The sequence below is a fragment of the Sphaeramia orbicularis genome, chromosome 12 (assembly GCF_902148855.1).
Source record: "Sphaeramia orbicularis chromosome 12, fSphaOr1.1, whole genome shotgun sequence".
NCBI lineage: Eukaryota > Metazoa > Chordata > Actinopteri > Kurtiformes > Apogonidae > Sphaeramia > Sphaeramia orbicularis.
Genome location: NC_043968.1, coordinates 30,026,354 through 30,051,144, shown reverse-complemented (window position 1 = coordinate 30,051,144; position 24,791 = coordinate 30,026,354). Strand labels below are relative to the sequence as shown.

General features: G+C 40.4%; 1 protein-coding gene across 8 annotated transcripts in view; it reads left to right on the top strand.

Moving 5' to 3' along the window:
• cald1a (caldesmon 1a) overlaps positions 1-24,791 on the top strand; it is a 68,223-nt gene that overhangs the window by 13,135 nt on the left and 30,297 nt on the right. For 7 of the 8 annotated variants that reach the window (XR_003936842.1, XR_003936843.1, XR_003936844.1 and 4 more), the window contains exon 2: positions 15,926-16,011. Coding sequence is in view for 3 of the 8 variants with exons in the window: in XM_030149726.1 (XP_030005586.1) it covers positions 15,935-16,011 (77 nt within the window). In the remaining 5 variants the exon portion in view is untranslated. Of the gene's footprint in view, positions 1-15,109; positions 15,226-15,925; positions 16,012-24,791 lie in introns of those variants that run through there. The other variant, XM_030149725.1, reaches the window with a different exon arrangement.

The following is a 24,791-nucleotide window of genomic DNA, read 5'->3' as shown; positions in this document are numbered from 1 at the left end:
GTGGATCATGCTAATCAGGTATCCTTTAACATGTTAGTCATTGTGCATATCCTGAGTTACATATTGAAATATGTACAACTTAAGGACCTCGCCTTGGGGTCACTCAACCAGACTCACTGGCTTTTACAGGCTTTTGGCAGTGATTTTATGGTCTTTGAGTTGCCTGGTCATATGAAGCAAACTAAACTTTCCTTGCGGGTTTGAAAGAAAACAAGATATTTAATGGTTAGTCGAGGTCATTTCTGCTCTCTTCCATTTTGTTTTTTGGCTGGATAAGCCGTTCTGTAGCTACGGCGTCCGCAGTAGCAGTGCTTACACTAAGACCCACCATATATCAGCATCCTGGTTCCACTAGTCTCCCTGGTCAGCTCACTAGTAGCAGATTAATGTCCTGTTGAGGAGACACAGACTCCTACCCAGACCTCATTTACGCTGACAGAAGGCAGGTGTCAAATCAGCCTGTCCTGGAGGAACTAGAGATGGCTGCTGTTCACATGGAAATGGACAAGACAGACGGATGAGGGATGGATTCATGACAAGTCACGTGTTCTTGTGTTCAGTCTAGACATACTATTTTTTCCATCAAATGAGACAGGAACTGCCAGTGGTGTAAGAGGTTCTCAAATGATAGAACTATGTAAGAAGCATATCTTAACTTTGTTTTACAACATGTGGAGGACTGAATGACTTTGAGGATGGTGTCATTTGCAGTGCATTGAGGTTACTATAAACTCCTCTGTTTCCTCCTTCGGCATCATTCAGCAGCTGTCTGTCATTATTTATTTACAATCCTGTTTAATGGGTTTAAAAATGTCCCAGTGCACAGGTACACTTACTAAGAGACCTTGTTTTTCATCAGATTCTGCTTTATTTTGACAGGAAGATAAGATGTAAAATTATGTTTGTTTAGTCATTTGTCCATTTTTTACTCATTTTATACAATCTGAGTATTTTTCTGTAGATTTGTGCTGCTGACATTGCATTTGCCCTAGAGTGGCAAAAAGATTAAGCCTGCACCATAACGTCCTTGTGGAATTACACAACAGACTGTTAATATCGTGTGTCAAGTACAGGGTGCATATTTATTGAGATTATTTGACATTCTGGATGTTTGCACCAGAATATCTGATGTATTATTTCAAGGAGGTGCTTACATAAGAGGGCTGCAGCGCTGAAAACTAAACCCTCTCGGATCCTGAGCAAACACGGGAAGATAGAGTGGAAATGGCTTATTTTTCACTTTGATCTCTGCTGTGCATTGCTGTGCAGCAATGCAAAAAATGTCTATTTTAAAAGGTATCTTTAAAGGATGAACCAAATCAGTGGTGTCATGATGCCAGTGGAAATTCTGTACAACTAATCATGTAAAACCATGGCTTGTCATTTTTGGATTTTAGTGTTAGTGTTAAAGAAATGTGATGCTAAGCCATGCTAACCTTAGAGAGGTTCATGGATCACCTCGTCAACTTTTACCATGAGAGGAAACAAGAATATATATGAAAAGTCCTATAAGGTGCAACGGCTGGACAGTTTAGTAAAAACAGAAACACAAGTTCAAGTTACACAAGTTATTTATTGCTTTGTTCTGTGCTGAGTGCTGATTTTTTTCATCTCCCAGTAGTTTTCCTCCATTGCTGGCAGCTCACACACACTCCTAAAAATGTCCCAGATAATTTGATAAGTTTCTTGTGAAATGACATGCCTGCTTAGACATTTTTTGCAGTGCAGCAGTGGCAGGAGAATGTCAGAGCTGGTCCATAAAGCGAGGGGGGCCGGATAAACAAACCGTTTCTAACTTAAGCAGAGGACTGTGGCGTTTGAGACGGCTGCTTTTTCACCAAGAGGAATGTTCCCTTCCAGGGGGCTCCGATTCAACGTACACTGCTGAGACTACAGCATTGAGCTCATATGTGAAAGTGAAGAAAGCTTTTGTGTGTGTTTAAAAATGAAATGTCAGCATAGTGAAAAGATCGGTGTGCCTCTCTTTCATGACTCCTGAGTCTTGCAGGTGTGTGTGTGTGTGTGCGTGTGTGTGTGTCCAACGGCGTTCGCTGAGATGTCACGGCAGGTCCAACATCACCATCAGTCATGCTGTTTTGAGAGGGAGCCAACTCTGTGGCCACTGTGTAGTGAGTGTGAGAGCTCTATCTCGCTGTGCACACAGCATGCAAGAAAACCTTCCTTTTTTTCCTTTTCCCTGTTTGGTTACGGGAAAAGGCAGCATTTTTCCTTCCATATTTGGTCATATGGAGCACCGCCAGTGAGCAGTAGCCTTTTGATGCCGTACAAACATCCCTATTTTGTGTGGGATTTGTACTTTTTGGAATGCTTTTTCTCCAATTCTGCCTGATTGTGGGTGCAGTATCTGAAAGTGCACTTTTAAAAGGGGTACAAGGCTTTTAAAAGTCAAAGAATAGAGCAGAATTGTATTGGCCTTTGCTCCTTTTTAAAGTAGATAGCTTTTAACAGTGTTATTTATGATCTGGGCAACCTCTAATGCAAATGTCCCTCTTAAAACCAACTTTTAAAACTAAGACAGTGTTTTACAGGCTTAATTTCGTCCAACTGTTATATCGACTCCTTTTGGGCAGTTATCTCATTTGCCACAATTGAATTAGCAGCTGGCAAACAATAATTTATCATTTCAATTCACTATTCTAGCGCTTCAAATCAGATTCTGAGGGCTGATGAAGCCAGTTTGAAAGCTGATGACTTAAAGAGCATTGTTTGCACTTTTAAGGCAGCATCTGTGTGCTGAAACCGGCAGTGAGATTCAGATGATGGATATGCCGTGTTAGGGTAATGTTTTTACTGCAATTTAAGTGTGACTTAGCTTCAGGCATGAGGTTTAAGGACCCATAAACACATGCTCAGTCTGAAGGGGAATGCAGGCCGGTGAAGTGCAGGTGTTTTCAGCTGTCTCTGAAGAGAGGGAAGGCAGGGGTCATTGTACCTTCAGTTTGAGTGTGGCCTGAAGTTTGTTGAGCAGTCAAAAAAGCAGAGTCTGTGTGTGGGACCCTGAGAGAAGAAAACATTAACAGAACAGTGAGTCATAGTCTAAATAAACGTCAGATGATGCTCAAAGTGTTGCAAGGTTATCGTGTTGACAGCTTAAAATAAAGAGTGAAGAGAGTCATTTGTTTTAATCAGGGTAACAGTTTACAGACGATCACGGTTTCACTAAGGCATCGTCAGATACAAACACTATTTATTATCACAGGTGTATCATCACAACATCCTATGACTGTGCCATGACTATTAACAGTAAAGGATTGTACTGCTTCATTATAACCTGGGTCCGACTTTGTACGTTTCATCATATTTTAACAAAGTATGTCGAACCTTATACAGGATGACACAAAAAAACGGGAACTTTTTAACAATCCAATAAAAACCAAGAGTGATGGAAGAAAAATATTTTATTCATAGTAACTGAAACCTTAAAACATGCCATTTAAGAAACAATGATGGAATTTTCATTTTTTTTTTAAATTACTGGGTGACCCAAAAAAACGGGAATTTTTGAAGTGCGTATTGGCAGACATGAGCAAGGGGCAGCACTGTGAGACAGTGACCTTGAGCAAGTAAACACACCCCCATTTTAGTAACCATTGGCGGCTGTGCGAGAATTGTTCGGTAACCGTGTGATCTCAAGATTCGGTAACGTTCCCTGGCCCCCTAGAACGCCAGATTTGTCCGTTTGTGATTTTTTCTTGTGGGGCTATCTCAAGAGTAAAGTGTACACAACTCGACCAAGAACTCTGTATGAGTTAAAACAGAGAATTCAGGATGAAATTCACAGTATCCCAGCTGAGATGTTGTAGCGGTCAATGAGGAATCTCAACAGCAGATTTCAAGAATGCATTCGTACAGGAGGACGCCATCTACAGGAAGTAATTTTTAAAAAATGAAAATTCCATCATTGTTTCTTAAATGGCATGTTTTAAGGTTTCAATTACTATGAATAAAATATTTTTCTTCCATCACTCTTGGTTTTATTGGATTGTTAAAAAGTTCCCGTTTTTTTGTGTCACCCTGTATGTAGTGAATAAAGATGTGGAAATGTATCAATTCACAGATGCATTGTCATTCATCGATGCAGTGACAGAACATTATCTGCAGCTAACAGCTGATATAGAATCATAAACTGCTAATGTTGATTGTGTACAGGGGTTGGACAAAATAATGGAAACACCTTAAAAAATCAACAAAATATAATTTAATATGGTGTAGGTCTGCCTTTTGCGGCAATTACAGCCTGAATTCTCCAAGGTATTGATTCATACAACTTGTGAATTGTTTCCAAAGGAATTTTAAGCCATTCTTCAGTTAGAATACCCTCCAATTCTTTTAGAGACGATGACGGTGGAAATCGACGTCTTACTTGAATCTCTAAAACTGACCATAAATGCTCAATAATGTTGAGGTCTGGGGACTGTGCCGGCCATACGATATGCTCAACTTCATTAGAATGTTCCTCATGCCATTCTTCAACAATTCTAGCTGTATGGATTGGGGCATTATCATCTTGAAGTGAAGGTGTTTCCATTATTTTGTCCAACCCCTGTATGTTCAGGTTCTAATGATAATATTGTTGTAGGGTGTGTTGTTAAACTGCAACACGTGTTAAATTGTAGGCAACTATAAGGCTAACATTACTTTTATATGCTAAGACAGGGGTGTCAAACTCATTTTAGTTCAGGGGCCACATTCAGCCCAATTCGATCTCAAGCGGGCCAAACCATTAGAGTAATAGCATAAAAACCTATAAATAATGACAACTCCAAAAATTTCAGTGCAAAAAATAACTTAAATAACTTAAATTCTGAAAATTTTTACACTTTACAAACTATCCAAAATAAAAAAAATATGTAAATAATCTAAAAAACCCCCCAGTAATTTCTGAAGAAAAATAAGCACAATTTTGTCAATATTCTGCCTCAACTTATGATTTATACATGTACATTACAGATCAGATCTACCAAGGCACAAAACATTTGTTAAAATTGCACTTATTTTTCTTTAGATATTTCAGGTTGTTCATTTTTGTTTTGTTTATTGACATTTTATTGTTAAAGGATATCAGAATTTAATGTTCTTCGCAATAAATCAAAGAGAAAAAATTGGTGTTGCTATTATTTATAGAAATAATGTCATTTTTTTTTCACATTAAAGAAGAAAATTTGGAGTAATTATTTATATGTTATTATGCTATTATTTTTGAGGTGGATGCCCTTGATTTAATATCTTCAGGGTAATTTTTGCACTTTGCAAATTCATCCCGCGGGCTGGATTGGAAGTTTTGGCGGGCTGGTTTTAGCCCCCAGGCTGCATGTTTGACACTTGTGTGCTAAGAGATATAAAAAGGATCTAGTGACCAACCATTATTTTAAAAAAACAAACATATATTTATATTTATATGTATGATTTATATTAATATTATTTATATATATTATTTATTATATGTCCATATTTTGAAAAGATATATGCTTTTTGAAAACATCCCTAAACTAAATTAAATACTAATATATGTGCATTAGAGTACACAGAGTGAGTTTTACACCTCATGTTGCTAATAATCAAAATAATTGGACAGGAAGTGTATGCATTCTTCTGTTTTTGTAAACCTGTATTATCATCTGTGTACTCCAGTTGGGTTACTTGTATCAGATCTCTTAAATGAACTAGAACAGTACAATATTATAGTTTTGCTGTTGTTTGATTTATGATTTGGTTTCATATTTGACCTTTTGGTAATTGTTCAGTAATAGTTACTGCTCAGTAAATCCTAACTGCCTTTATTGTAACCTCAGCTCTCTGTAAAGTATAATGCATTGAAGGTACTTCATTGAGAGTTTTTTTTTTTTTTTTTTTTTTTTCACAGATAAGCTCAGTCCGTTTCTGTGTGTGATTCACAGGGCACACTGAGGTGTTATGGAATGTGAACCATTGTCTGGGAATGCTGGAGTCTCCTTTTTCTTCACCGAATGGAAACTTAACATCTTTAACCTTCAGGTCTTTTCCCTACACCGATGGGAAATTTCCCCTCTCTGGTTCTTCTCCAGAGGAGATGCAGGCTGATTTGAGGGAGGACTGAGTCTGATCACCAGATTTTAAGTTGCTAATGACAATACATCTGAGGCACTCAAATGCCTATTTCTTGCCCTTACCCTCAAAAATGTCTGGATGTTATCCTGTGGTATTTACTTACCACTGCAGTATTAACTTCTCAGGTTGGCCTGCTCATGCTCAGTGAAATTTTTCCTCATTTGAGCCGAAGCCACACTTTCTAAAATTTGTTTTGGAGGAGATAAAGTGTGAGCGGAAAGCAGATGGTATTGAGATTGAGCTGAGCTGTGATGCATTTGGCCACGTCATATGTTGCCTACAATATATTGTCACAGCTGAAGGCCTCATCTTTGACAACAGAGCCAGTGTAGTTGATATTCATGCTCAGGCTTACAGATGCAGACATGTAAAGGAAGTTGGATGTTTGGACATGGCTGCGTCTTATTAAATTTAAACTGAAGTACCAAACCTAATTTATAGCCCAGAAGCTAATCCAGTGAACACGTAGTGAGCAGCTGTTGTCTGTGTGATCCAAGAGGAGAGGAAAACTGTGAGAAAAGAGCGAACAACAATAAAATGGAATAAAGACAGTAGAGCCTGACAGATATGTGTTCGGTATTGACAAGTATTTACAAAATCTGACAGTAACAGCAAACTGACCAACATTAAAACGTTCCGTATGTCCACATAATGAATTGTAAGTAATACTGACCTTTAATAAACCAAAAATCAACATTTATTTCTTTTTACTACTCTAAGGGATTGACATAAAATGACCCTTGACATGTGAAGCTACAAGACTGTAAACTCATTAAACATGCTGAAAGACTCTTACATAAGCTATTGTCCATACACATTATAAAAAATGCTGGAGAAAGTATTTGAGTCAAACTTATTATGAGAATTGTAATTCCTCCCACATGCGCACCGATTCCATTAAATCTGTGATAAATGCTGTAAAAGTAAAAGCGGCTAGTGGATCAGCCTGCTGATGTATCAGTCTGGCACTGAAAGGCATGCAAAGAAAGAGGGACTCTAGATGACAGATGAAGCTGAGAGAAGGACTAGCGGAGATGGAAAGAAGAGAAATCTTGGCCTCACGGTGCCAAAAACCTCCAGTGAATTTATGAATGCTCATCCACAGCCGCTCTGCATCCTGGGATTGTAAACGTGTTAATGCTGCCGAGGTCTGGATGTTTGAGAGGAGACACATAGCACAGAGAACCACAACCACAAGGCCAGCTTTCCAAACACAGCACTGTAGGTGGTGATGGATATCGCACATGTACACACATTTACTGTACCATAAACACACATACAGTTTGCAGAGGGCTCTTGTATTGTATGTGCAATATTACAGTTGTAAAATCTTGCACACAGAGAGGGAAACACGTGTAATCCTGTCCACATTTGCAGATGCTTTCATACATTTGTACATGAATACGCAGAGAAAAACCCATGTACAAATGAAGATGTTGTTTAGTGAATGTTGTTTACCATGATACACACACACACAGGCTGAGCATATTTTAACCAGTCTGTCAGTAGTCTCCAGAGACTCTTTACCCTGCAGAAAATGTTGGTTTACCCAACTCTGGGTCCCCCGAGTCTCAGAGAAACCAGCTGTTAGCATACACCACCAACACTCACCAACACCCTGTGTTTTACTGCACAAGCATAATTTGAAAAAGCATTAGTGGCAAAGATACTTTACCAGTTTTTCTTCTCTTCTTTTTTCTGTTTCCTTATTTACTGTAATATTTGGTATTACAGTATGTGTGATATCAAGTCAAATTTCCATCTGAAGGTTCTGCAAACAGACAGAATTCAATAAGTTGTCATATGTTTTCATGACAGCAGTAGCCAGTTTTTACAGGTCCTTTATAGGGATGTCCCAATCTGATGTAAAGATCGGTATCGGCTTCCACTCTTTTCACGAGATCAGGCCGATCCGGGTCCGGTTCTGGATGGGGGGGTGATAACCAAACATCCTGCCTCCTCAAATTAGAGTTTCCATAGGTAAGGAAAAGCTGCACAACGGGGGGGGGGGGGCTTAGAGGAATTAGTAAAGCATGTATAAGTTTCATTTTCACTTTAAAGTCCAATAGTGATGCACGAGTCTGCTGGGCTTTTGTGGAATTATTTGACCTGACCCAACCTGCCCCACAAACAAACTAACATTCTTTTGACCCTCCCGAACCCGACCCGCGAGTAACCTGCTGAGCCGTGCATCAGTAACGTATGGCACAGAATGCACCCCCATATAATACCTGGACGGACCTGTCCATAGACATACGACAGCAATGGCAAATATATGACCTGCTGGCCAAAACCGACCTGCCAAAGGTTCTAATTTGGCCCACAGTATGAATCTTGAAAGTGCAAAAATTGTACTAAAGTAATTAAGATTCAAAGGTGTCATAGTTGTTTTAGTTCAGGTTCCACATTCAGCCCCATTGTGATCTCAAGTAAAATAATAGCATAATAACCTTTAAATAATGACTCCAAATTCAAATCAAAATTTAATTGTTAAAGTTGGTATCGGATCGGTATCGGCAAAACTAATCCCCCAAAAAATCGGATCGGATTGGAAGCAAAAAAATCCAGATTGGGACATGACTCGTCCTGACCCAGTGTGTCATAGACTTTACCTTCACATAATACACATTTGTGCCTGCAGCCTCATGCTGTTTCATTGGCTGGCAGTAAATGTTATGAAGTTGCAGCAGCTTAGAAATGCAAACGCTTGTCAACAATGCACATTTTTTAGATGCTTCAAGAGAAACAATCTGCATTGCAAATATTTTATGAGGACAAAAATGCATCTAACATGTCTATCAGGGCACAAGAATGCACACGATACATTTCTGAAAGAAACACAGGAGAGTAAAAGTACTAGTAGAGACAGATCTGGACAGCAGCTGAGCTCAGAGTCAGCTCTGCTGTGAGTGAAGGCCAATCAGACGAGTCAGGCCACTCTGACAGACCTGTGACACTGTTTGGAAAGAGATAGTCCTGCTGTCACAATAAAAGTCTCAGATTAGTCAGAATGTATTGACAGATTTTCATGCTCTGCAACATTTGACTGGAAGGCCAAAATGTTTTTAGTCTGACTGGCTAAATATTGATTGTTGAAGATGGCTGATGTCAAAATATTTCATACAGCAGCTTGAGACAAAAATGACTTTCTCTTCACTTTAGAGTTTCTATCCTCCAACATTCCCCCATGATACATAGCCCATTTTATATTTTTAGAATAATTGATTTTCAGGGTTTAAATCATTCAGACTTATTTCGGTATCAATAAAAGTTAGCTTCACCTTTTTTGTCCACTGAGGCGAAATATGTTGAAGTAACACTGGATGTGGTTCATGAATACACCAATTACCATTCACTGCAGCAATTTGATCAAATAATTTACTGCCTTCAAGACTCGAAAAGACCAGGCTTAGTGCCAAACGCCTCTTTCACATTCCAGATGACTGAAATGCCTGTGCTCACCTGGACACCTGCACAGCTGTGCGTCCATAGCTGCAAGACATAAACTCCTCCTCTGTTATCTGCAGCCTCATACTGCAGCTAGTAAAGACCCAGACAACCACTGCCAACGATCGCTTACCTGTGTGAACGTGTTGCTGTTGAGGATTAATGTGAGATTTGTGCAGAGGGTTCCCAAACTTTTACTGCTGCCAACCTCCCCTTTTGTGTAGCTAAAACATTTTTTAGACTCCCCAACATACAGTACACAACATAGAAAATGCTTTGTCATATTTTTTCTTTTGCTTCCAGCTGCATGCGTTACATTTGAAATATTGTCTTTAAAAATATGTACTGATGTATGGTATTTCACAAAAAGTTTCAGTCTTTTAATCAACCCTCCTGACTAGAATAACCAGACTGTACAAAAAAGTAGCCTATATTTATTTATTTATTTATTTATTTATTACTTTATTTGGTAGGGACAATGTACATTAATGAACATCTGTATTGAACATCAGATGTTAATATGATGGATTATAAGGAAAAGGCTAATTTGCATCTGTAGTCTCAGGCAGTATGGAAAGAAGGTGCAGTTTACTGCTATAAATCTAATATCACCAGCTTTCACATTTTCTAGAAATCATTAAAAAAAATTGCCAAGAGCCCATAAATCACATAACACTGTGGATCCCTCCATAGAATAGTGGTTCTTCTCAAGTTGCAAAGAGATGCATAATGTCTCTCAAAAAAAAAAAAAAAAAAGTCCATGGGTTAGAGGTGAAGAGTCTTTCTGTTTAGATGAAATAAGTCTTCTGGCAAGAAATGGGTAAAAAAAACTTCTACATCAGTCTGACATCTGGTCCTATTAACCCCTGGGGGGAGAAATCCAAATATTGTAACGTTCAATGATAGAGCAATTGTTTTCCCTGAAGCTTTGGATCAAGCCCAGTTTCCAAAAGTTTAATAGTATCAGACAAGTCCAAAACATGTGGAGTAGAGAGGCTGGAGATTGTTTACATCAATCACGTGAAGTTTCTCTTTTAAATGCAGATAATTTTTCTTTGGACCAGTCAAGTTGATGAAAAACTTTATACTGAAAAACAATGTGTTTAAGACAATGTGACAATGTGCATATTCTTCAAATTATTGGAAGTATGTATTATCTGGAATCTCCTCCCTGTTAACACTCTACTTTTTGACTTTCAGGGCGTCTATCTGATTATTGACACGGGGTATGTCGTAGATCTTTCTTATGACACTTAGCATCTACTTTGTACCTCACAATGGGATGACTGCTTCAGCCCTTTAACCACCAGTTGTAACAAGTCTCCATTGTTACTTCTTTTTATTTGCCAACCTCACAGCTGGCAAGCAAATAACATATGGCAAACTAGTTTTTACTTGTGTGTTTCACATTGTGTGTGTTCACATTAATGCCTTTTACTCAGCAACCGAAACAGTCACTACTCACAAAAGATCCAGAGGAGGAGTTGTTTTTAACTGGCATGTCAATGAGTAATTTGGAGGCTCTTTCAAGTCTCCTCTGCTAAAATCAGAGGTTAAATAGGAGCATTCCTCACATAGCTCCATCGCCATAATGTGGAGATTAATGTGTTTGTCTAAACTTTAAGAGAGGATAGTTGTGTGGCGTATTACAGTAACGAGTCTGACCGGAGAGAGAATGCTAAACCAGCATGTGGAACATTTCACTAAAGCCAAAAATAGATGTGCTGCTGGCCCATACTTCTTTTTCAGTCGAGCTCCCAGACTTTAAAGCCTGATACTTTGTGCCTCGTTTGGCCAATAGGGACCCTTTGTTTTGGTGCTTTTAACTGAGGACTTCGTGAGAAGATAGAGGCATAAGGTGGTGTAATCCCAGTGGCTGTCAGGATAATATCAACTTGGCTTTTAAGGCTTTTTAAGAGCCTGGCACTTAGACAGCGGGTTCTGTGCCAAGGTCTGGCAGTCTCGACAGGTAGTAATTTGACTGGTAAATGTGTCATTATAGCCATTGTAGAAGGTTGGGGCAGACAAAAAAAAGAGAAAGAGAGAGACCAGAGTAACAAGGGAGGGATGCAGGTTTTAGGGATTCAGTAAATGCTTCAAGAAATGGACAGATGCAGCAGAAGTAGGGTTGACATTTTAAGGTGGACGGCCGAAGACAGGCTGAACTTGTAAAAAGTCTGAAAGTGTCACAAAAGTTCTGACTCCAGGTTGCTCAACTCTGTGGAATGCTGTCTTTCTCTCGTTCTTCCTCTGTTAGCGTTTGCAAAGTGTGGGTGGTCCCTGCAGGGCTATACACAACAGCTACATGTCTGAGTCTTAAAGAAGGCCTTTTCTGGTAGCCACAAGCTTCCTCTTCCGTCCTACGCCTGGTGTCCCCCATGTCGAGGAGAGACAATGCGACTGGACTGTGTATATTTCCGTGTGCATTCCTATTGCATCATTTATCAGCTCGTAGTCGTGTGAGATGTTTTATATAAATTGTATATTGTGGATTTGTCATCATGTTGAGAAACCTGCCTTTATTTTACCTGTTGATCATGCCATAGAAGTAAATGACTTTACATTTGTTAAAATTGTCTATTATTCATTCACAGAACTCCAAATTAGTCTTATCAGCTGCACAAATCACGCATTATTTGCAACAATAGCTCTAAATTTACATACAGCCGTGCTTGCATTACTAATAACTTTGTCTCCCTTGGCGTCATTGCTTCTAGGAAGTATGTGATTAGACTGGTGATGTTTGGAGGCCTTGTCGGTTTTAGTTATTGCTCTCATTTTGTCTTAATTACGGTTATATGAATAGCCCCACATGCAAGTGGCAGTTGCCTCCCCCTGTTGCACAAATGACACAAACCGTGCATCTAAACATAAAGAGTGAATTATTGTGGTATTTAAAATATGGCTCTGAGGCTTTTATACAATGTAATAGTGGCAAAGCAAGGCTGTGTTTACTGTACAGGCTGACAGGGAGGAGGAGCCTGGGTTACAAGATGTGGTCAGGTAGGAGGGTTAGGAGTAGCTCAAGAGTAGCATTTTCTCAACTTTTTCTTCGGACTTATTCTAAAAAAAGGATAAACCACCACGACCCAGTTCACACAACGCATTATCTATGAAAGAAGAGTGAATTTGTGCATAAATGAGTGGCCCTGACCATGTCTTTATGTTATTTTGTTGGGCAGGCAAACCAGAAAATTTTAACAACTGAAAACAACGGCAAGCTTTGTACTTAGACTCTCAATAAATGTATATTGGTTGAGTTAGTCTAGATCTGGGTGATATGGCCAAAAAATTAACTCCATTCTTTTCAACGTTACAGTTTTTCACAGATTTTAAACAGTGCATGAACTGAAGATAAAAATACTTTCTTTACTAAAACTATTCACTATGTCTAACTGGAGAAACACATTCACAATTAATATATTACAAGAAACAACAGGTTGCTTTTGACTTTTTGTTGAGCAGGAAAAGTCTTGAGACGAATGATCAAAATGTTGCGATTTAGGGATTTTTCACAGTTTTCTTAAAGCAAAACCTCAATGAATGACATTTTTTATTTGTTATATTATCCAGCCCAAGGTGGAATTAACATGCTCTTCTTCTGCTTCCTGTACTTTGAAACACACATGTATTAGCCCCTAAAGAAGATCTCCTGTAACCCATGTGGATCCTGAGTCTTTGGGAATGGATGGTGTACGCTGAAAGAACATCATCAGTATTGGCAGAACGTGGCACTGGTATTACTGATGTCTGGTATTAGTAGAAATATTGATTTTGGGAGAGAACGACTTCTCAAAACATAAAAATCACCAAACTAGATGTCTTACAGTTATTTCAATTTAAGATTCAATTTGCATGTATTTACTGGTTTTATTGACTAATTAGTTCGATGATCAGCCTTCTTCTTTTCCTTTGGGCTGTTTCCTTCAGGGGTCGCCACAGCAAATCCTCTTCCTCCACTGAACCCTGTCCTCTGCATCCTCTTCTCTCACACCAACTACCTTCATGTCCTCTTTCACTACATCCATAATTCTGGTCTTGGGTCTTCCTCTAGACCTCCTGCCTGGCAGTTCCAGCCTCATCATCCTTCTGCTAATACATTCACTATCCATCGTCTGTACATGTCCAAACCATCTCAGTCTGGCCTCTATGAGTTTTTCTCCAAAACATCTAGTATGTGCTGTTCCTCTCATATACTCATTCCTGATCTGATCCATCTTTTTCACTCCCAAAGAGAACCTCAGCATCTTAACCTCTGCTACCTCCAGCCCTGCCTCCTGTCATACAACATGGCTGCTGTCACCAGTCTTCTCCACCTTTCCTTTCATTCTTGCTGACACTCTTTTATCACACAACACACCTAACACTTTTCTCCACTAAGGTTGTACTGATCAGATATTAGGATCAGATATCGGCCCTGATATCAACATTTTAGCAGGATCGGGGATTAGTTAAAGCAACTGATCCGTAAGACCAATACTTCCCCTTTAAATTTTAGTGACACAGGCTACATCATGCATGCCAAACAGAATTCTAAAAGTAATGCAATGGACCTGTATGTGGAGGACGTGGTGGGTTATATAGCCTTGCTCTTTAGATAAAGCTAATTTGCAACCAGGGGGGATGTGCCGGACGATACTGTATGCCCCCCTGCTCAAGGACCTCAATCCGCAAGTGGGGGGGTATGTGACGAGTGATTCATACTGTTGTGATGTATAACAGTAGTTACAAACACACACGCACGCCGATATGCAAGGTCCCAACATTGGTATTGGCATCAGAACTGAAAAAGTCTGTGTATCCCTATTCTCCACCCATTCCAACCGGCTTGCGTATGCTTCTTCACCTCTTTTCCACACTCACCGTTGCTCTGGACTGTTGACCCTAAGTACCTAAAATCCTCCACCTTGTTTTTCTTTTTTTAATGACCAGATGATCAGTGATTCAGGCTTATTTACAGTATGTAGGTACTTGTTTGACTTTAGTACTTTCAAGTGAAAGACTCAGATAATTTCACACGTGCATAATCTATTTCCAGTGTCACATTTTTTTGGGGGGAAAAGGGCGGTTATGATACTGGCTTTTCCCAGTTCCAAATTATCGTTATTATGTCTGCCTGTAAAAATCCACTATCATTCAGTTTCAACATGGAATGTTGCTCTATTTTTGCACATATATGCTTATATCTGTGTTCCATGCATATACTGTGATGTTGTACCTATATACTTGTGTGCTTGCATTCTTCCATGTCTTTGTGTCCCCTCTGTGAGGCTGCAGACAGAGGAAAAAGCAGACGTGAAAACATGCATACAGCACACAGGAAGCTGAGCTCAAAAGCCCACCATCTCTGAGGTTACTCATGTCCGAGAACAGAGTTTAGCCAAACTTTGACATGTCAGTAAACAGCACAGGAAAAGTTAGTGGGCGAGATAGGGAGAAAAAGAGAGGCAGGGGGAGGAGGGAGGGAGTGGGGGGTGAGACTGGGGGAGAGGAGGAAGGAGGTCATTGAGGGATGGAGGGAGGGACAACCAGCAGGGAGGGGAAGGAGCCTGTATTTGCCTGCTGACGTTCTGTGGGAGACTATTACTAGACGTGTAGCATTGTGTCTCTGCTGAGGAGGAGCTGGTATGTTGTGAAGGAAAAGACATATTGTTTGAAGGCTAATTTAAGGTATGAAAGTCACAGTTCCTCCTTTTTTTTTCACCCGATTTGTCCCACTGCACTTCACTTGTTTGTGACTCACTTGTTGCTTTCCTGCTCCTCTCTAAAGTTGTATCACAGTAGCATTAGCACTAGTCTTGCCTATGCCTCAACTCCTCTGTTCCTTGGGCTGTCATATATTGTCTTTTTCCACCAAATCCTTTGCTACCACTATGTTTGCACTGTTCCAGTGTACAGTAGATTTAAAGGGTGGTTTAGTGAGGATCTTAGATGTATGATGGAAGGCTCAGCAGCTCCTGGGTGGTCTCAGTCCTCACAGCCCCGCCAGTCACATATCTTTGCAGGCATATTTTTAGTGAGTCTTCATAACTGATTGAGTTAACATCCTGTATTCTCCCTCCTATCTCTCTGTCTAACTCTGCTTCAGTCTTCTGTTTTCCACCAAAGTTGCCGGGCCTGGGGTGAAGCCATGCTGGTTTCACTGAAGTGAGGCTTGTAAAAGTGGATATAAAGTCACACTCTCGCAGCCGCTACTCTGTGCTCAGGGATGAGCTGTACTTAAATTAGTTATGTGAAAATGTTTTTGATTCTGAAGGAGTACTTCATCCTCTCAGGACACTAAAATTGCTGCTTTTCTCATTTGTCTCGTTTCCTCCACTGTAAAACTATGTTCATTTACATTGTGGTTTTTAATAATGTCATCCTTCAGGGCACAGCCATGGAGGAAATGGACTTTGAGCGGCGCCGGGAGCTGAGGAGACAGAAGCGTGAGGAGATGCGCCTGGAAGCTGAACGGTAGGATCCAGCTGATTGTCTTTGAGTTACGCAGGCAGATTAGTACGGAAGGATCTTTAACTCATTCCACTTGTAAATAAGAGAGTGTTTGAAACATCTGACTTCCACTCTCACTTCGTTGGTAGCCATAGCCACAGTAGAGCTACAGTCCACAGAGGGCAATGTTGCTGTCATTTAAGGTCTTACTACTTAGGTTACGTAATAAGGCTCCATTTGTCGATGTGCATTGAACCTCCTCTGATGTTCATGCCAAGCTGGAACTGCAGTGCTGCTTTAATAGCTTGGACCCTCCTCTTGGTCTTTAAAAACATCACTCAGCAAATATTGGCTTCCCTGACTGAAACTAGAAGAAAAAAGCTTGATAAGAAACCCGATAAGCAATGTGATGACCTTTAAGTGGGAATGTTCAATCATGCACTCCCTCCCCCTTTCCAATTTTCTCTCCCAGATACTGCAGCCTTGTGAACTCTCTTTGATTCAGTGGAAGAAATTGATTTAACTAAAGTTCATTTCAACAAATTGATTGACTGGTAGCATGCCAAGCGCACTAATCAAAAATAGCAAAAAAACGTTTTTTACTGTGAGAACTTGATACATTGTGTGCCAAGGCATTTTATGGAGCCTCTTTACAAAAGTCTCTTCATCTGTGCTGCCCTTCCAATTAATGATGAGGCTGATGTGGATTCAGATACTGGCCAAGGTCATCAGTCTGTCTGATGCATCTCTGAGAAGCTTTTTATGAGAGCCAGTTCCTGCATCAGTATTGAAAAACAAGCTGACATAGGTCTGACCGCTGCTAAATACATAGATGTTTCTCCCTGATAATTCATTTTTATGGCACAAAGAAGACGTGCATAGCATTCACCCGAGTGATGAGGCGCTATGCCCTTTGCCCAAGGTAAAGTAGCATTTCCCACATCAAGTAAACACTGAACACAACACTGGCATGTACCTTATAACATTCTCTTTGCGTCCTAGCTGACATTTCCAGTTTAAGTACTTGTTTGTTCAAGATCAGCTTAAATTAGAAACATTATGATTAGCGTAGATCTCAAATGTCTGATATGAAAGATTTGTGCATGCTAATGTGTGCTGGAGTCCGCGTTGTGTTGGACGATACATGTTTATGTTAGCTTGCTACATCTCTCAGCCATTTATTTAAAAAAAACACTCAATTCCTCTGCATAGAAATTATTGTACCAGTTGTTATCAAAGGTGTAGGTTTAGAAAAGTAGTCACCAACAAACGATCAGTGCCTATAAAGCAAACCCCAGTATAAACTTCATGTAAACATATTAGCATGTGTGAATCTTACATAGTAAACCTTATGAATTCTGTTATAATTAGCCATATAAGAACTAAACTCAGGTTTTTATAGGACAAGTAAAAGGTTGTGAAGGGATAAGAAAATGATTAGGCAACGGCTACTGCCACAGTACTGTGGCCTGAAATGTAGGTTTGTCTATTGCCACAGACCAATCAAATGTTTTCATTTGTACTAGAGCCAATCATAGATATTGTTCCATGAACTCATTATCCTCTCGTTACCACAGTACTGTGGTGATATATGACGTATACTTCAGTGCATTCTTTTGTGCATTTTGCTACCACAGTACTGTGGCAACTGATGGAAGAAATGACTAATTAGTGATAGGATATAGTATAGAATAGGAATTATAGTTCTAAATGCTCTATATGTTGTTTTATGGTGTTCTTTGCTCTGTGCAGTCAGTGAGGCTGGAGAAGGTGGGCGGAGCTACATGTTAGATGCAGCACTGTGCCATGTGACTTCTCAGTTCTGTGTCAGTTCAGTGTATTGATAGCTGTGGTCTAAATTCTGCACTCTGAACATTGTGCCAGTGGCAGATTTATATCAATGCCAGATTTACCTATTGGCGCCGTGCCCCCCCCCACACACACACACACATTTAAAAATCTGCAGGGGAAAAAAGTGCTGCTTTGACCAGGAATCAAAACCAAGTCTTCTGTGTTACAGTCCAAAGCTTTACCAACTGAGCTAAATCTCTGCTGTCTCTATGTCTGACCTATTTGCTATCTGATTGCCTTGGTCCTTCTTAGGATGTGACAAGTTCCCAGTCTGCACATGATATAACACGGGCACTGATTGGCTCTGTGGTAATAGACAAACTGATATTTCATGCCACAGTGCTGTGTCAGTAGCCACATTGAAATGATTAATACACACAACAACCTTAATTAAAGCTGGCAAAGCCCTGTTATCTTCAACTTTTATTACCCAGGAATGCTTGCCAGGGTCATTTGCACATTGTGATATTGAGTGTCAGTTATGTTCTCTTCTCTTTTTTGGCATCTTTTAGTTTTTGTCTCCTTTAGACCTCATTCCCACAGATGCTGTCCTGATTGAGTGAAGGTTAAAACTAACATCAGCTTTCACATAATGAAAACTCCTAAACACTTGCCTGTAAAATTATTTTATGCAGTTTTTGGTTTATGTTACATGCAGATGATGGAATTTGGCAGAAAATGCAGACTAAGAAGAGCCAAAAGAGGGAGTAGAATGGAGCAAAAGTGAAAAGGAGAGTTCACGTTGTAAGCGCCTGCGACATTTACATCTTCAGCTCAGCGGGAGTTTGTTCATGACTGTTTATTTGGTCCAAGCAGCAATAATTTCAGCTGGCAGGCGACACACTGCTCCTGTTATTGATAAAAGATTACATCTCTACATTGTTTCCATTTCTGCCAATATATGGAAACAATCAATATTTACATGCCCCTCTTGGTCAGAGTAGTCAAAACCACATGTTGTCTCATTGGCCTGCTTCCATTCAACCATCACTGAACACGCTGTGAGAAGTCGGAGAATGCAGGGAGAGTGTGGGGCCATATAATAACGGCTGTAGAAATGCCAAATTCCTGACTATTATAAGTGTTTACTGGCCGGGTCTCCATGAGCTGTTTCCTGCGTGCTGGGACAGAAAGATGTCTGTGTGAGAGTTCCTTCTTTTGGTATATGTGTGTGTCCCGTAGCCTGTATAATTGTGCTCATGCTGGTACTTGGCGCTCTGCATGTACATGGCAGTATGTGCACGGTTAGGATGAGTGCGTACGTGCACTTAACCGTGCTATACAGTAGTTTACTTCACTGTTTGTGTGTGTGGGTGTTTTCAGATCAGCTTCAGGTGATGAACGTTTGACAAGCTCCATTCCCTTTTCTGTCTGCAGCTGAATGCCAATGTGTGTTTGTGTTCTGTTCAGACATTTATTTATACATTTTTTTGCTCTGCTGAGGTTTCACACACTCTCTCATCAGTGCTGCAGTATGTTTCTGTCCACTGACACAGGGCCAATCACACAGGAATGTCCTTTTTTCTCTTTTTTTTTTTTTCCAGCGAGAGCACATGGATGTGGAATTTTCCCAGTCAATTCAGTGACAGAGAGATATCAGCTTCAGCTAAAAATAGTTTCATTTTGTAACAGTGGTTTTTTGCATAGTTTCCTTTTGAAGTTTTTGAAAGCAAAATGTCGCTACAGTGTTTGAGTATTTCACCGGTCGATAGTGTAATATTTACACTTTGCTTCCCTGTTGCATACCATGCACAGGATTCCTGTGGAGTCTTTGAACATCGTTAGAAGCCTTGAATTTGTAAATCTGCATTTAAAACCCTAAAACGGTCTTTAAAAGTTATCAAATTTGATATGGTAGGTCTTAAGTTATGCTGAATAAACTTGTTTGCTCTTTTGTGTTTAAAGGTGTCTGTTCAATGTCCAAGCTGCAAAGAAATTAACGTTATTCTACTCAGTTCCAACCCGATAATTTATATTGATTTAGGAACCAATTAATGCTAACTTTGCAGCCCCTGGTGAGAAATAACTCAGAACAGTGGGAATCAAGGCACTGGAGTAAATAAATACATTTTCCTAAATTGTAGGAGTCACAAATTTTTTGCCAACTGGTGGTATGGCCATAAATATAAAATTCTGTTCTGAGTACTCTTAAAAAGGTCTTAAAAAGTCGTAAATTTAACTTGTCATAACCTGTAGGAACCCTGCATATAGTTGCTTTAGTTAAACATAATCTGTATTTGTAGAATCCACTGGCATGGACACTGTTAGCTCTGAAAAAGACTTCATATTTGATCCGTTCTGGACATATTGTCGCCTGATTCCTCTATGTCTCATACTCCATCTCTTCCTTCTGTTTTGTCTCACATCATTGCCTTGTGTCTTCTTTAACTTCATTTGTCCAACTTCATCTTCAGCACCTCATCCCTCATTCTTCTGCTCTTTCTCCCCAATGTCCTCGCTGTCATTTTACCGGTGCCTCTCGCTGTTCTTCCTTTTCTGCCTCATCATATTTCATCACATTTATCGTCAACCCCCGAACCTTCCCTTATTTCCTTCTTCCTTTTTTCACGGCCTCATTCTTCTCTTCATCTTTCTTTCCTCTCAGTCTCATCCTTCTCTAACTCCTCTCCTCTTTCTCTCTCATTCCCATCTCTTCTTCCTCTCCATTCTCTACATCTCTACTGGCCCGCTGCCTTTAGAGACCAGGAAAGGCCGAGGAAATAACACCCATCCTTCGTGAATGAGCCGTGCCAAACAGTCCCCGCCCTGAGTGAATGGACCACTCCAAACATGACCCAGTCCTGCGCCATAAACCTTGGTGCTGACAGGAAGAGAGCCGTACAGATAGAGAGGGAGAGGTAGCAACCGCATTTCAATCACCATCTTACCTCTTAACCTTGTACAGAACTGAGACCATTGTTGCAGATTTTGATCTTACTCTTGCCCTGAAGCGTGAAGCAAAGCCACACCATTAAATATTTCTGCTGAGTTCATTTGATACGTGATATTTATTTTATATGCATGCAGTACCGCTGCTTCATCTGTGAGGGGAGCTGTAAGAAAGTCAAGTCTATTCAGTGGCAGCACTTTTCACAGCGCAAAGTCAAACAGGGCTTCACAGAAACACATTTATCAGACTGTAAAAAGAGACAAACAAGAATGCAGCAGCAAGCCGTAAAGAAACACAGCAATAGCAAAGCGTGATTGTAGTGCTTGACAAAAGCAAAAATAGTTAAAAGACAACCATAAATACTAAAAACAGACAACAATAGAGCTTAAAATTGGTCAAAACTGCAATACTATAAAGCAAGAAGGGAGTTAAAGGCTAGTTTTAATAAATGAGTCTTTAGCGGGTAAAACAATTTCATAGCTCAAAGGGAGAATAAATGCAATCTTGATTCTATCAGGGCTAATGGTGTGTATTGTTGGAGGCAGCCCAGCACTGAGAGGAGGGTGGGGAAGAGAGACAGACAGGGTAGGTTGTGGTAGGAAGGGAAGTAGTCCAGAGAGGCCAGCGTGGGAATGGGTCAGCATTTCTGACAGCGTAAGCCCCCACCCTTTTTCCCTCTCCCATTTAGTCCCTCCTCCTCTCCTCTCCTCTCCTCTCCTCTCCTCTCCTCTCCTCTCCTCTCCTCTCCTCTCCTCTCCTCTCCTCTCCTCTCCTCTCCTCTCTCCTCTCCTCTCCTCTCCTCTCCTCTCCTCTCCTCTCCTCCCTCTTTCTCTCTCTACTTTCCTCCCTCCCTTCCCTCAGTCCGTCTCTTCCCTAGGAGGGGTGAAGAAGTCTTTTCTCAGGGGCTTTTCCCAAATTGTTTTCACTGACATTTCTGAGATATTTCGCTGTAAAGAAAATATTTGGACATATTTCTCCCTAATAGGCTTGCTGATGGTGATGTTTAATGCGCCTGAGCCATCCATGCAACTTTGTGACTGCAGAATCCCGCCTACATCAGCTTTAATGTGCTTTAGCCATGTTGCAAAAAACTAGCAAAAAGAGTATAAAACATGCAGTTTGGGTTAAAAGCTGCATCTTACTAGTGTCATGTTCCACCAGTTTAGGTCTGTGGCGTCAGTCTTTACATGGGGAATAATGTATAAACTATGTAGGGTCTACACTTGTCAGTCAACAGTATGTAGTTACTTTATTACATCCTGTGCTTGGCCACCCAAGACACTGGCATCTGTACCGTATATACTGACAGACACACATACCTGAAGTTTATGACCATGGCTGCACATCATTCTGTGCAGGAAAAACTTTTTGATAAAATCTGCAGATTGCTCCTTTTTCCATTACAGCGCACACCCTTTCCCTTCCTGCTTTTCATTTCTCACTTTTTTTTTTTTGCATCCCCTTTATTTTCTCTCTCCATTCACTCCTGACAATCCTCTCCCACCTCCCCCCATATTTCAGTGTCTGCATGCTGATAGAGTTTGGGGCCTAGGTAAGGAAAGGGATATTAAAGCAGGGCTTTGGTTGTGTATGCATCTGTAGCTGAGTCTGTGATTGACAGGAATGCTAATTCAGCTTTTAGGAGTTTGTTCTCCTCTCCTACTGAGGAATCTTTAACCCTGAGATTGTCGTCGGCACCGCCACCAAGGACTCTTTTGTTCCATTTTTAGCTGTTGTCGTTTTCTGTTTCTCATGACATTTGGTGATGTTTCTGGGACAGCACAGTCCTTTGGGAGTTAAGGCAGTCATTTTGCAACTTGTTTTCTTTTTTTTTTTTCTTGGCTCACAGAAACAACATGTCACTCTGGCATTTAAATAAGGGTTAATGTACTTTCTACTCATATGACGTTGATAGAATATAAATGAAACTGAAGAGTGCTTTAGAGGAGAGAGATGCACATTTTCTGTAAGACTGAGCAAAAAAGTTTTACTTCCATCTGGATTCCACCAAATTTTCATGCTTTTGATGCCTAATTATGTGAGCTAAGCACATGTGTAAAATATTGCCTGACGTCACTGATGTCACCGTCCCACAGGTCAAGCTAGGGCGTTAACAGATTCATCTGTTCTGTTATGACAACATCCCTAATCTGAGCGAAAGAAGTGAGCGGTGGGGGGATCAGGGGAGGGGGAGGAAAGGAAGAGGGAAACTGTTGTTCACAAGCTGTAAAACCTCACATAAACCCTAGCAGTTTCAGCTCGGCTCACCACACATGTTGCAATTAACATGCAATTGCACGCTTCGCTTGCTGACCTCAAAGACTGTGCTGTGATGTTAGGTAGCTAAGCATGTGGTTAGCAGTGGGAGTGTAAAGGTCAGCTGGGGCAACACAGATCAAGCATGGAGCTAAGTTCATAGATGTCAGGTGGCCACTAACACTGCAGTTTGAGTAATAATATAGAAGGAAAGTCTAATAGAATTGGACTATTAAACATCTTAAGCTTAGGATAGTCACTGGGTTGCTGGAGTTAATATCTAAACCAGTATCAAATACACTTTACTTTTCCATTAATTTTCCTACATTTCCCAAAATGACTCTGGACCAGACCCAGGGAAAAGGCCTGAACTCGTTGCTTTCAAATTTAAGCACATAAATATAGACTACTTCACTAGCCAGTCGGATCGTGAACGATGGTGTGTTGATGATTGCATGCAGCCGCACCCCTTCCTTAAACCACTGCATTTATTAAAAACATGCATAATCCTTTGCATGTCAGCTTTGGAGTTTACTTTATTAAGATCACGTTTTCCTATGTTACAATGGATTTATTCCTGTTAATGTGTCGGCGAGAGGAAGGTAGTCCATAAAGTCTGAGTAATAAAATGTGTGTTAGTGTTTATCTTTGAGACATGACCAGGTGTGACTTCATCATATGTGTGCATGCTTAGTACTAATTAAATAAAACCACAAAACAAAACATATGAAGTATGTCTGCACGACATGAAAAAAATCTGCAATAAGATAATTCAGTATTGTTCAGCAAGGGACTTTTTAGAGGGATTGGCTGTGGCCTGGAAGGTTGTAGAAGCAACATGTGATCAAAGGATTGCTGGTCTGAGAGAAACTGTTTATGTATCCACGAGCAAGGCAGTTAACCCCCCATTTGACATGGCAGCCCACTGCTCCTAGTCTGCACTATGTGATGTGGTCCTGCATATTCAAGTAGTAATGGGTGAAAGGCAGAGGGTCAGATTCAGTGTGTGTTGCATGTTCACATGTACAAAATACTGACAAATAAAGATTTTTAATTCAAGTAAAGTAGGTGAATCTGTGATTTGTGACAGTGGGCTCAAGGAGCAAAAACCGTGACTTGAAAAAGAATCTCAAAGTTGTAATACAGTTAACAGCCACTGAGGGTGGCTCCTAAAAGCCCTGGCTCCCATAGACTTACATTTGGACTCCTCTCTAAAAGACTAAGGACAAAGTTTTCCTCTGTTAATAAGATATCAGTTCAGATAGAAGCCGGTGATGACTGCCATGTCAGACTTGAATCAACAGGCCGCTCACTTGCATGCTAAACTGGACTTTGTTGAGTTGTGGATTATTTAACACTTATTTTTCTGGCAGACAATTTCACTGTAATTGTGATTCATAGGTTCCATTAACAAACAGTACTCAAGATGTAAAAATCAAAGGGGATGGTGGATTTTATCATGTGGGGACAGATAATTTGTGCTGATGACAGCCTAGAGGGTGGGAGACTCAACTATGTTATCTTTTTTGCTGAGCAGCCTGATCTCATATTTAGACCCCTCCCTCCCCCCTTCAGAGAAGAATCTTCTTTTACACACAGCTGTATATAATAAGGCAGGGTGACGAGAAGCTTAAGCCCACTCAGCCAATCACTATGAAAAATGTGAGACAACAGACCAATGAGCTTTCCTTATCATAGTAAGCAGCTAGAGCCGTAGAATACTGTTATTCGAGGGCTCTGTGCGTGGCCCGACAGTCTGGTTTTGCCCGAATACACCCGAACACGAAAACAGAGATTTCCCTAAGTC